General features: G+C 42.4%; 1 protein-coding gene across 3 annotated transcripts in view; it reads right to left on the reverse strand.

Moving 5' to 3' along the window:
- Window positions 1-576: 576 nt before the first annotated feature.
- LOC143781701 (serpin A3-3-like) overlaps window positions 577-12,626 on the reverse strand; it is a 69,306-nt gene continuing 57,256 nt past the window's right edge. For all 3 annotated transcript variants that reach the window (XM_077268453.1, XM_077268446.1, XM_077268461.1), the window contains exons 2-5: window positions 9,947-10,370; window positions 9,618-9,843; window positions 1,908-2,007; window positions 577-760 (exon numbers count right to left, since the gene is read on the reverse strand). In XM_077268453.1, the coding sequence (XP_077124568.1) occupies window positions 728-760; window positions 1,908-2,007; window positions 9,618-9,843; window positions 9,947-10,352 (765 nt within the window). In that variant the 5' untranslated portion in view covers window positions 10,353-10,370 and the 3' untranslated portion in view covers window positions 577-727. The remainder of the gene's footprint in view (window positions 761-1,907; window positions 2,008-9,617; window positions 9,844-9,946; window positions 10,371-12,626) is intronic.

Below are 12,626 nucleotides of genomic sequence, written 5' to 3' on the forward strand. Positions count from 1 at the left end.
GTGGCCCTTTTTGAGCCTGCGGCCTCTGACAGGCAGTACAGGAAGTAAGAACATTGGAGAAAGGAAAGGAGGGGAAAGGAAAGGACAACGAAAGGTTGTAGCTTTCAGCAGAATCATTCAGTGCTCAGACATCTTGGGAGAATGAACATGGGACAAAATACAATTATTATCTCAATCATCACAATGTGGAGAATTACAGGAAGAAAACTGATACAAAGAAAACAAAGAGTCACACAGTGCGCCATTGGCAAACTAATAATAAACATCTCCATCAGCTGAACATAATCCCATGGCATAAGCCTGCAGCTGTTGTAGGAAGAGAAAGGTTGGAAGGTTGGAGGGAGAAGGGATGGTAGAAGGTAAAGAAAGAATTGAGGAAGAAATTGAACAAAAAACGAGGGCATGATTATTAGAGGGGAAGTGGGAGATAGAAAAGGAAAGAAGAAAGGGAAGAAGGAAGAACAAAGCAATGTTCGGGAAGAGCAGATTTTATGATGATAATTGCCCATTGTGGATAGAAGCCAAGTTCCTTCCCCATATATCAGTAAATGTCAGATATAAGACAGGAGTCGCCAACACCTTCATCTGCATCTTTATTATCTTATAGAGCGAAATATTTTGTCTTAAAGGGGAAGTTTTCTAATTCTGGAAACGCTAATAAGCAACAAGCTTTAAGGGTGTGAGAGGTTGAAGGAAGCAGATCAGCTTTTCTGGTAAGTTTCCTCATTTATGGGAAAGATGCTGATATTCTGGCTGCAGTCTGTGGAAGAGAAGACAACACGGAATAAGCGTCACTAACAGACTGGAAAAGTTGCCAAATATCATGGTCCCCTAGCTGAGTTCCTCTCTAAGCCAATAATGTGGTGACTGTATGTAAGTACAGGAAGATGAGATATGAGGAGCTGTTTGATGTGGATTTACACTGTCCACTGCCCATTTTGCCCTCCAATATCCACAGCAATCACTCGTACTAATGCAGGAGCCCCAAATATACTGCAGTGCCGACTACTGTTAACAATGCACTAAACAAAAAAGCTGCACTCTGTAGTGCTAAAGCATGTCAATGTGAAATATATGAAATATGAATAGCAACACTGCTTCTGCATACTAGGAAAAAAAGATGAGCCGCTTAGCACATAATTTGGCTAATTCATGCATCCCCAGCAACCAACAAGGTGGTCTCAAAACTGATGGGTCCTAACGTGTCTAATGGAAATACCTCTCTAAGGCCGGGATCACACATACGCGAGATACGGCCGAGTCTCGCAGGTGAAAACCCTGCTCTGGCGCCGGCACTCCGGAGCGGAGCGTGCAGCCGCACAGCAATACATGGAGCTGCACACTCCGCTCCCGAGTGCCGGCGCCAGAGCAGGGTTTTTACCTGCGAGACTCGGCCATATCTCGCGTATGTGTGATCCTGGCCTAAGACTGAAGTCTGAATTCCTGGGTAGATGTGAATACCTCTCTTCCTAGTCTGATTTTATGGGTAGGTAGGACCTTGCTGCAATTAAAATCCTCCACATGCTGAAGGACAGAGTGCTCAGACAATAAGCTAATATACAATGACAAAAACACTGACTGGCACATCCAAGCTAATGTGAACAGGTGCCAACTAGGAGCAGCTACCTCCATATACAATAAATAAAAAAAAGTTGTACTCTATAGTGCTAAGGCACGTCAATGTGAAATATATGAAATATGAATAGCAATACTGGTTATGCATACTAGGAAAAAAAATAGACGCTTAGCACATACTTTGTCCAATTCATGCATATATAGCGCTAGCATAATCTGTACGGCCATACAAAGCTGTGTGTTCTGTCACATTGACAATCCTACTTCTCCAGCATAAGCGTCGAAGGATAATGCAATGACCACACCCCAAAAAAACAATGCAGAAATGTCACCTTTGTTGTCTTGAAAACCATTCCATCCATAACAATTTCTTCACTGATGATGGCAGCACATCCGAACAGAGTGGCCCTGGGGACCTCAAGATTAATCTTCCTGCACAAAGCAGAGACAGATACTGCTAGTCTGCTTATTAAACACAATGATACATTCACCACATAAACCAAAAGAATCAGAAAGGTTAGTACAATAAAGGCGGTGATATAGCAGTTATATTTTACACAGTGAGGCCAGTATTATAGTAGTTATATTGTTGTACATAGGAGCAGTATTATAGTAGTTATATTCTTGTACATAGGGGCAGTATTATAGTTGTTATATTCTTGTACATAGGAGCAGTATTATAGTAGTTATATTCTTGTACATAGGGGCAGTATTATAGTTGTTATATTCTTGTACATAGGAGCAGTATTATAGTAGTTATATTGTTGTACATAGGAGCAGTATTATAGTAGTTATATTTTTGTACATAGGGGCAGTATTATAGTTGTTATATTCTTGTACATAGGAGCAGTATTATAGTAGCTATATTCTTGTACATAGGAGCAGTATTATAGTAGTTATATTCTTGTACATATGGGCAGTATTATGGTAATTACATTCTTGTACATAGGAGCAGTATTATATTAGTTATATTCTTGTACATGGGGAGCAGTATTATGTAATTATATTCTTGTACATAGGGGCAGTACTGTAGTAGCTATATTCTTGTACATGGGGTAGTATTATAGTAGTTATATTCTTGTACATAGGGAGCAGTATTATAGTAGTTATTTTCTTGTACATAGGGGAAGTATTATAATAGTTATATTCTTGTACATAGGAGCAGTATTATAGTAGTTATATTCTTGTATATGGGGCAGTATTATAGTAGTTACATTCTTGTACATAGGAGCAGTATTATAGTAGTTATATTCTTGTATATGGGCCAGTATTATAGTAGTAACATTCTTGTACATAGGAGCAGTATTATAGTAGTTATATTCTTGTATATGGGGCAGTATTATAGTAGTTACATTCTTGTACATAGGAGCAGTATTATAGTAGTTATATTCTTGTATATGGGGCAGTATTATAGTAGTTACATTCTTGTACATAGGGGTAGTATTATAGTAGTTACATTCTTGTACATAGGAGCAGTATTATATTAGTTATATTCTTGTACATGGGGAGCAGTATTATGTAATTATATTCTTGTACATGGGGCGGTATTTGTTATGACCCCAATGGCAGAGGGTCTCAGGAATAATTGCTAAGTCTGCAAACACAGAAAACCAGCTCATAGGGCAGTGGTAACTGGGCTGACCATATATCTAATCCTAGCACCACAAATACCAGCAGCCGGGGAACGTGCCTACGTTGATTCTAGACGTCTCGCGCCAGCCGGAGAACTAACTAACCCTAGAAGGGAAAAGAAAGACCTTTCTTGCCTCCAGAGAAAAGACCCCAAAAGTTGGATACAAGCCCCCAACAAATAATAACGGTGAGATAAGAGGAAAAGACAAACATAAGAATGAGCTAGGTATTTAGCAAAGAGAGGCCCACTAGCTAATAGCAGAATATAGAAAGATAACTTATATGGTCAGCAAAAACCCTATGGGGCAGGAATCACATTTAGTACAAGCTGGACAAAAATGAGAGCAAGCAAATAACCCAAAAAACAAAGAAGCAGGACTTAGCTTAATTTTGCACGAACCAGGACCAGCAGATAGGAGCAAACAGAATGTGTCTGATTACAACGATGTCAGGCACTGGACTAAGGATCCAGGAGGTTTATATAGCAACACCCCTGAACTAACGACCCAGCTGGGTGCAAACTGAGGGAAGAAAATCCCAGAGTCATATCACTAGCAACCACAAGAGGGAGCCAAAAAGTCTAATTCACAACAGTACCCCCCCCTTAAGGAGGGGTCACCGAACCCTCACCAAGACCACCAGGGCGATCAGGATGAGCAGCGTGAAAGGCACAAACTAAATCGGCCGCATGCACATCAGAGGCAACCACCCAGGAATTATCCTCCTGACCATAGCCCTTCCACTTGACCAAATACTGAAGCCTCCGTCTGGAGAGACGAGAATCCAAGATCTTCTCAACCACGTACTCCAACTCGCCCTCAACCAACACCGGAGCAGGAGGCTCAGCAGAAGGAACCACAGGCACAACGTAGCGTCTTAATAAAGACCTATGGAACACGTTGTGAATGGCAAACGAAACCGGAAGATCCAAGCGAAAGGACACTGGATTAAGGATTTCCAATATCTTGTAAGGACCGATGAAGCGAGGCTTAAATTTAGGAGAGGAGACCTTCATAGGAACAAATCGAGAAGACAGCCACACCAAATCCCCAACACGAAGTCGGGGACCCACACCGCGGCGGCGGTTGGCAAAACGCTGAGCCTTCTCCTGTGACAATTTTAAGTTGTCCACCACATGATTCCAGATCTGCTGCAACCTATCCACCACAGAATCTACCCCAGGACAGTCAGAAGGCTCCACATGTCCCGAGGAAAAACGAGGATGGAAACCAGAGTTGCAGAAAAATGGCGAAACCAAAGTAGCGGAACTAGCCCGACTATTAAGGGCAAACTCAGCCAACGGCAAGAAGGTCACCCAATCATCCTGATCTGCCGAAACAAAACACCTCAAATAAGCCTCCAGTCTGATTAGTTTGCTCCGTTTGTCCATTAGTCTGAGGATGAAAGGCAGACGAGAACGACAAATCAATGCCCATCCTAGCACAAAAGGATCGCCAGAACCTGGAAACAAACTGGGATCCTCTGTCAGACACAATATTCTCAGGAATGCCGTGTAAACGAACCACATTCTGAAGGAACACAGGAACCAGATCGGAAGAGGAAGGCAGCTTAGGCAAAGGCACCAAATGGACCATTTTCGAGAAGCGATCACATACCACCCAGATGACAGACATACCCCGAGACACCGGGAGATCAGAAATGAAATCCATGGAAATGTGTGTCCAAGGCCTCTTCGGGACAGGCAAGGGCAAGAGCAACCCGCTGGCACGAGAACAGCAAGGCTTAGCTCGAGCACAAGTCCCACAGGACTGCACAAATGACCGCACATCCCGTGACAAGGAAGGCCACCAAAAGGACCTAGCCACCAGATCTCTGGTGCCAAAAATTCCCGGATGACCTGCCAACACCGTGGAATGAACCTCGGAAATGACTCTGCTGGTCCACTTATCAGGAACAAACAGTCTGTCAGGTGGACAAGAGTCAGGTCTACCAGCCTGAAATCTCTGCAACACGCGTCGCAAATCAGGAGAAATGGCCGACAAGATAACTCCCTCTTTAAGAATACCAACAGGTTCTGCGACTCCAGGAGAGTCAGGCACAAAGCTCCTTGAAAGAGCATCAGCCTTCACATTCTTTGAACCTGGTAAATACGAGACCACAAAGTCAAAACGGGAGAAAAACAATGACCAGCGGGCCTGTCTAGGATTCAGGCGTTTAGCAGACTCGAGATACATCAAATTCTTGTGATCAGTCAAGACCACCACACGATGCTTAGCACCCTCGAGCCAATGACGCCACTCCTCAAATGCCCACTTCATGGCCAGTAACTCCCGATTGCCAACATCATAATTCCGCTCAGCAGGCGAAAACTTCCTAGAGAAGAAAGCACATGGTCTCATTACCGAGCAACCAGGGCCTCTCTGTGACAAAACGGCCCCTGCCCCAATCTCAGAAGCATCCACTTCGACCTGAAAGGGAAGTGAGACATCAGGCTGGCACAAAACAGGCGCCGAAGTAAACCGGCGCTTCAACTCTTGGAACGCCTCCACGGCTGCAGGAGCCCAGTTAGCAACATCAGAACCTTTCTTGGTCATATCCGTCAAAGGTTTAACAACGCTAGAAAAATTAGCGATAAAACGACGGTAGAAGTTAGCAAAACCCAAGAACTTCTGAAGACTCTTAACTGACGTGGGTTGAGTCCACTCATGAATAGCTCAGACCTTGACTGGGTCCATCTCCACAGCAGAAGGGGAAAAAATAAACCCCAAAAAGGGAACCTTCTGTACTCCAAAGAGACACTTTGAGCCTTTAACAAACAAAGCATTCTCACGCAAAACCTGAAACACCATCCTGACCTGCTCCACATGTGAGTCCCAATCTTCAGAGAAAACCAGAATATCATCCAGATAAACAATCATAAATTTATCCAGAAACTTCCGGAAAATATCATGCATAAAGGACTGAAACACTGAGGGAGCATTAGAGAGCCCAAAAGGCATCACCAAGTACTCAAAATGACCTTCGGGCGTATTAAATGCAGTCTTCCATTCATCTCCTTGCTTAATGCGCACAAGGTTGTACGCACCACGAAGATCTATCTTGGTGAACCACTTGGCACCTTTAATCCGGGCAAACAAGTCTGACAACAGAGGCAAAGGATACTGAAATTTAACAGTGATTTTATTCAGAAGCCGATAGTCAATACAAGGTCTCAAAGATCCGTCCTTCTTGGCCACAAAAAAGAATCCCGCACCAAGAGGGAAAGAGGAAGGACGGATATGCCCCTTCTCCAGAGACTCCTTGATATACGAACGCATTGCGGCATGCTCAGGTACAGACAGATTAAATAATCTTCCCTTGGGAAATTTACTACCTGGAATCAAATCTATGGCGCAGTCACAGTCCCTATGAGGAGGCAGAGCACTGGATCTGGACTCACTGAATACATCCTGATAATCAGACAAATACTCAGGAACTTCCGAAGGAGTAGAGGAAGCAATAGACACCGGCGGGGAATCAGCATGAATTCCCTGACAGCCCCAACTTGACACAGACATTGCCTTCCAATCCAAGACTGGATTGTGGGTCTGTAACCATGGCAGACCCAAAACGACCAAATCATGCATTTTATGCAGAACAAGAAAACGAATCACCTCCCGATGTTCAGGAGTCATGCACATGGTTACCTGCGTCCAAAACTGCGGTTTATTTTCCGCCAATGGCGTAGCATCAATACCTCTAAGAGGAATAGGATTTACCAACGGTTCAAGAACAAAACCACAGCGCTTGGCAAATGACAGATCCATAAGACTCAGGGCAGCACCTGAATCCACAAACGCCATAACAGGGTAAGAAGACAAAGAGCAAATTAAAGTCACAGACAAAATAAATTTAGGTTGCAAATTACCAATGGCGACAGGACTAACAACCCTTGTTAGACGTCTAGAGCATGCTGATATAACATGTGTAGAATCACCACAGTAAAACATAACCCATTCTGACGTCTATGATTTTTCCGCTCATTTCTTGTCTGAATTCTATCACATTGCATTAAATCAGGTGTTTGTTCAGACAACACCACCAGAGGATTAGCGGTTTTGCGCTCCCGCAAACGCCGGTCAATTTGAATAGCCAGCGCCATAGAATCATTCAGATTTGTAGGAATGGGGAAACCCACCATCACATTCTTAATGGCTTCAGAAAGGCCATTTCTGAAATTTGCGGCCAGAGCACACTCATTCCACTGAGTAAGCACGGACCATTTCCGAAATTTTTGGCAATACACTTCAGCTTCATCCTGGCCCTGAGAAATAGCCAGCAAGGCTTTTTCTGCCTGAATTTCAAGATTGGGTTCCTCGTAAAGCAATCCGAGCGCCAGAAAAAACGCATCAATATTTGCCAATGCCGGATCTCCTGGCGCTAGGGAGAAAGCCCAATCCTGAGGGTCGCCCCGTAAAAAAGAAATAACAATTTTAACTTGCTGAGCTGAATCTCCAGATGAACGGGGTCTCAGAGAAAGAAACAATTTACAATTATTCATGAAATTCCTAAACCTAAATCGGTCTCCAGAAAATAATTCCGGAATAGGTATTTTAGGTTCAGACATAGGACTACTGGTAACAAAATCTTGTATGCCCTGCACACGAGCTGCCAGCTGGTTTACACTTGTAATCAAGGTCTGGACATTCATGTCTGCAGCAAGCACAAGCCACTCAAAGGTAAAGGGGAGGAAGAGAGGAAAGAGAAAAAAAAAAAAAAACCTCAGAATTTCCTTTCTTATTATCCCACTTCTGCAATGCATTAAACATTCAATGTTGGCCTGGCATACTGTTATGACCCCAATGGCAGAGGGTCTCAGGAATAATTGCTAAGTCTGCAAACACAGAAAACCAGCTCATAGGGCAGTGGTAACTGGGCTGACCATATATCTAATCCTAGCACCACAAATACCAGCAGCCAAGGAACGTGCCTACGTTGATTCTAGACGTCTCGCGCCAGCCGGAGAACTAACTAACCCTAGAAGGGAAAAGAAAGACCTTTCTTGCCTCCAGAGAAAAGACCCCAAAAGTTGGATACAAGCCCCCAACAAATAATAACGGTGAGGTAAGAGGAAAAGACAAACATAAGAATGAGCTAGGTATTTAGCAAAGAGAGGCCCACTAGCTAATAGCAGAATATAGAAAGATAACTTATATGGTCAGCAAAAACCCTATCAAAAATATCCACACTGGAAATTCAAGAACCCCCGAACCGTCTAACGGCCCGGGGGGAGAACACCAGCCCCCTAGAGCTTCCAGCAAGGTCAGGAATCACATTTAGTACAAGCTGGACAAAAATGAGAGCAAGCAAATAACCCAAAAAACAAAGAAGCAGGACTTAGCTTAATTTTGCACGAACCAGGACCAGCAGATAGGAGCAAACAGAATGTGTCTGATTACAATGATGCCAGGCACTGGACTAAGGATCCAGGAGGTTTATATAGCAACACCCCTGAACTAACGACCCAGCTGGGTGCAAACTGAGGGAAGAAAATCCCAGAGTCATATCACTAGTAACCACAAGAGGGAGCCAAAAAGTCTAATTCACAACAGGTATAGTAGTTATATTCTTGTACATAGGAGCAGTACTGTAGTAGCTATATTCTTGTACATGGGGTAGTATTATAGTAGTGATATTCTTGTACAGAGGGAGCAGTATTATAGTAGTTATTTTCTTGTACATAGGGGAAGTATTATAGTAGTTATATTCTTGTACATATGGGCAGTATTATACTAGTTATATTCTTGTACAGAGGGGAAGTATTATAGCAGTTATATTCTTGTACATATGGGCAGTATTATAGTAGTTATATTCTTGTATATGGGGCAGTATTATAGTAATTATATTCTTGTACATAGGAGCAGTATTATATTAGATATATTAGAGTACATAGGAGCAGTATTATAGTAGCTATAGTCTTGTACATAGGAGCAGTAGTATAGTAGTTATATTGTATATGGGGCAGTATTATAGTAGTTACATTCTTGTACATAGGAGCAGTATTATAGTAGTTATATTCTTGTATATGGGGCAGTATTATAGTAGTTACATTCTTGTACATAGGGGTAGTATTATAGTAGTTACATTCTTGTACATAGGAGCAGTATTATATTAGTTATATTCTTGTACATGGGGAGCAGTATTATGTAATTATATTCTTGTACATTGGGCGGTATTATAGTAGTTATATTCTTGTACATAGGAGCTGTACTGTAGCAGCGATATTCCTGTACATGGGGTAGTATTATAGTAGTTATATTCTTGTACATAGGGAACAGCATTATAGTAGTTATTTTCTTGTACATAGGGGACAGTATTATAGTAGTAATATTCTTGTACATAGGGGGTAGTATTATAGTGGTTGTATTCCTGTACATAGTTTGTTGCACTGGTAGTATCAGGTTCCTTACTGTCTGGTCAGTGACTTTCTCCACTGTGTCAGGTTCTTATCAGTCACGGATTTTCCCACTTTTTCATCCCTTCCATTATCTGGAATTATTATCAGTGCCTTTATATTCTGGTTCTTTGGAATCTCGATCATAGTGAATCCCAGCTCAGTATTGACCATTGCATTGTACTCTCCTGTCAGCTGAACTGTGTATTTGCTTCCTCCACTTACTGGAACTTTCCATGCATCTAGAAAGCAGAAATGATTAGTCAATGACTTGTAAGTGGAGCCATCATTAGCTGCAGCGGTCTGTACCTGACCTTGGATAGGGCTGATCGTGGCCAGACTCACCAGCACAGCTGACGATAACTGCATCTGTAGAAGTTGTGAAGTCATTGAAGAAGTTCTTGATCTTTCCGCTGGTTTTCTCGGTCACGTAACTGTTGAGTTTGGTTTTGGCTTCAGTGGGATTATTGAAATCCACAGCCGTCACCTTCATGTTTTTATTGCCAGCGCTCCGATCATCATTTAGGAATACGGTGACTCCATCTGTAGATTGGAAGGAGCTGCCAGGACGATCCAGCTCTTCGGCGATGGAATTCAGGGATGCAATATTAAACTCAAGGCTGATGAAGACGTAATTATGGGAGTACTGCTGCTGCAAATCTCGGGGGGCTTTAATTGTCAGATATAAGCTTTGCAGGACCCCCAAATGTAGAAAACATGCTCCCACACACAAAAACAGAAGGGTCTTCATTCTGTATTACTTATTTTTCTAGAACAAAAATATAAAATTATATAAAAACTTACTGTACATTTATAATTATATACAGGAGATGCCCAGGTTATACCAGCTGTACATATATAATTATATACAGGAGATGCCCAGGTTATACCAGCTGTACATATATAATTATATACAGGAAATGCCCAGGTTATACTGGCTGTACATATATAATTATATACAAGAGATGCCCAGGTTATACCGGCTGTGCCTATATAATTATATACAGGCGATGCCCAGGTTATACCGGCTGTACATATATAATTATATACAGGAGATGCCCAGGTTATACCAGCTGTACATATATAATTATATACAGGAAATGCCCAGGTTATACCAGCTGTACATTTATAATTATAAATAGGAGATGCCCGGTTATACCGGCTGTACATATATAATTATATACAGAGGATGCCCAGGTTATACCAGCTATACATATATAATTAAATACAGGAGATGCCCAGGTTATGCCAGCTGTGCATATATAATTATATACAGGAGATGCCCAGGTTATACCAGCTATACATATATAATTAAATACAGGAGATGCCCAGGTTAGACCAGCTGTACATATATAATTATACACAGGAGATGCCCTGGTTATACCAGCTATCTATCTATATAATCATCTAAGGCAGTGTTCCCCAAATTCGGTCCTCAAGAGCCACCAACAGGTCATGTTTTCAGGATTTCCTTAGTATTGCTCAGGTGAGAATTCCATCATCTAGACAGGCAACAATTCCATCACCTGGGCCATACTAAGGAAATCCTGAAAACATGACCTGGTCTAAGGGATACTTCCGTCTGTTTGTCTGTCTGTCTGTAACTGAAATCCTGCATCGCTGATCAGCGACAGGCTTAGTCCGGCCGCAAGTTGACCCCTCCCTACACTCCTCAAGTCAGTGCCCCCTCCCTACCCCCCTCCAGTCAGTGCCAGTGTGTCGCCCCATCCCGGACCAACTTTTTACTATTGATGCTGCCTATATGTACAGCTGCTATAACTTGGGCATCTCTTGTATATAATTATATATGTACTAGATGGTGGCCCGATTCTAACGCATCGGGTATTCTAGAATTGTATGTATGTACGTCGCGCTTAGCACAGCCACGTTGTATGTAGCACAGCCAGCCAAGTAGTATATAGCACAGCCACGTAGTATATAGCACAGCCACGTAGTATATAACAGCCACATAGTATATAACACAGACAGCCAAGTAGTATATAGCACAGCCACATAGTTTATAGCACAGCCACATAGTATTAAACACAGCCAATGTAGTATATAGCAGCCACATAGTATATAGCAGCCACATAGTATATAGCACAGCTCACGTAACACAGACAGCCACGTAGTATCTAGCACAGCCACGTAGTATGTAGCAGCCATGTAGTATATAGCAGCCATGTAGTATATAACACAGCTCATGCAGTATATAACACAGCCCATGTAATATATAGCACAGCCCACGCAGAATATAACACAACCCACTCAGTATATAACACTGCCCACGTAGTATATAGCAGCCAGGCAATCTATAACACAGCCCACGTAATATATAGCACAGCCCACGTAATATATAGCACATCCCTCGTAGTATATAACACAGCCCATGTAGTATATAACACAGCCCATGCAGTATACAGCCCATGTAGTATATAACACAGCCCATGCAGTATATAACACTGCCCACGTAGTATTTAGCAGCCAAGCAGTATATAACACAGCCCATGTAATATATAGTACAGCGCAAATAGTATATAACACAGGCCATGCAGTATATAATAATGCCTACATAGTATTTAGCAGCCAGGAGGTATATAACATAGCCCACATAGTATATAACACAGCCGACCTAGTATATAACACAGGTCACGCAGTATATAACACAGCCGACGCAGTATATAACACAGCCCACGTAGTATATAGCAGTGTGGGCACCATATCCCTGTTAAAAAAAAAAAAAAAAGTTATATATTCACCATCCGGCATCCAACGAAGCTGTCCCGATGCGCGCAATGCTGTCGCCAGCTTCCGTTCTCAGTGATGCATTGCGAAATTACCCAGATGACTTAGCGGTCTCGCTAAGTCATCTGGGTAATTTCGCAATGCATCACTGGGAACGGAAGCTGGCGGCATCATCGCGGGCATCGTTGGACGTCGGAAGGTGAGAATAGCACAATTTTTTTTTACTATTTTTAGCATTATATCTTTTTACTATTGATGCTGCATAGGCAGCATCAATAGT

The sequence above is a fragment of the Ranitomeya variabilis genome, chromosome 1 (genome assembly GCF_051348905.1).
Source record: "Ranitomeya variabilis isolate aRanVar5 chromosome 1, aRanVar5.hap1, whole genome shotgun sequence".
In the NCBI taxonomy this organism is placed as follows: domain Eukaryota; kingdom Metazoa; phylum Chordata; class Amphibia; order Anura; family Dendrobatidae; genus Ranitomeya; species Ranitomeya variabilis.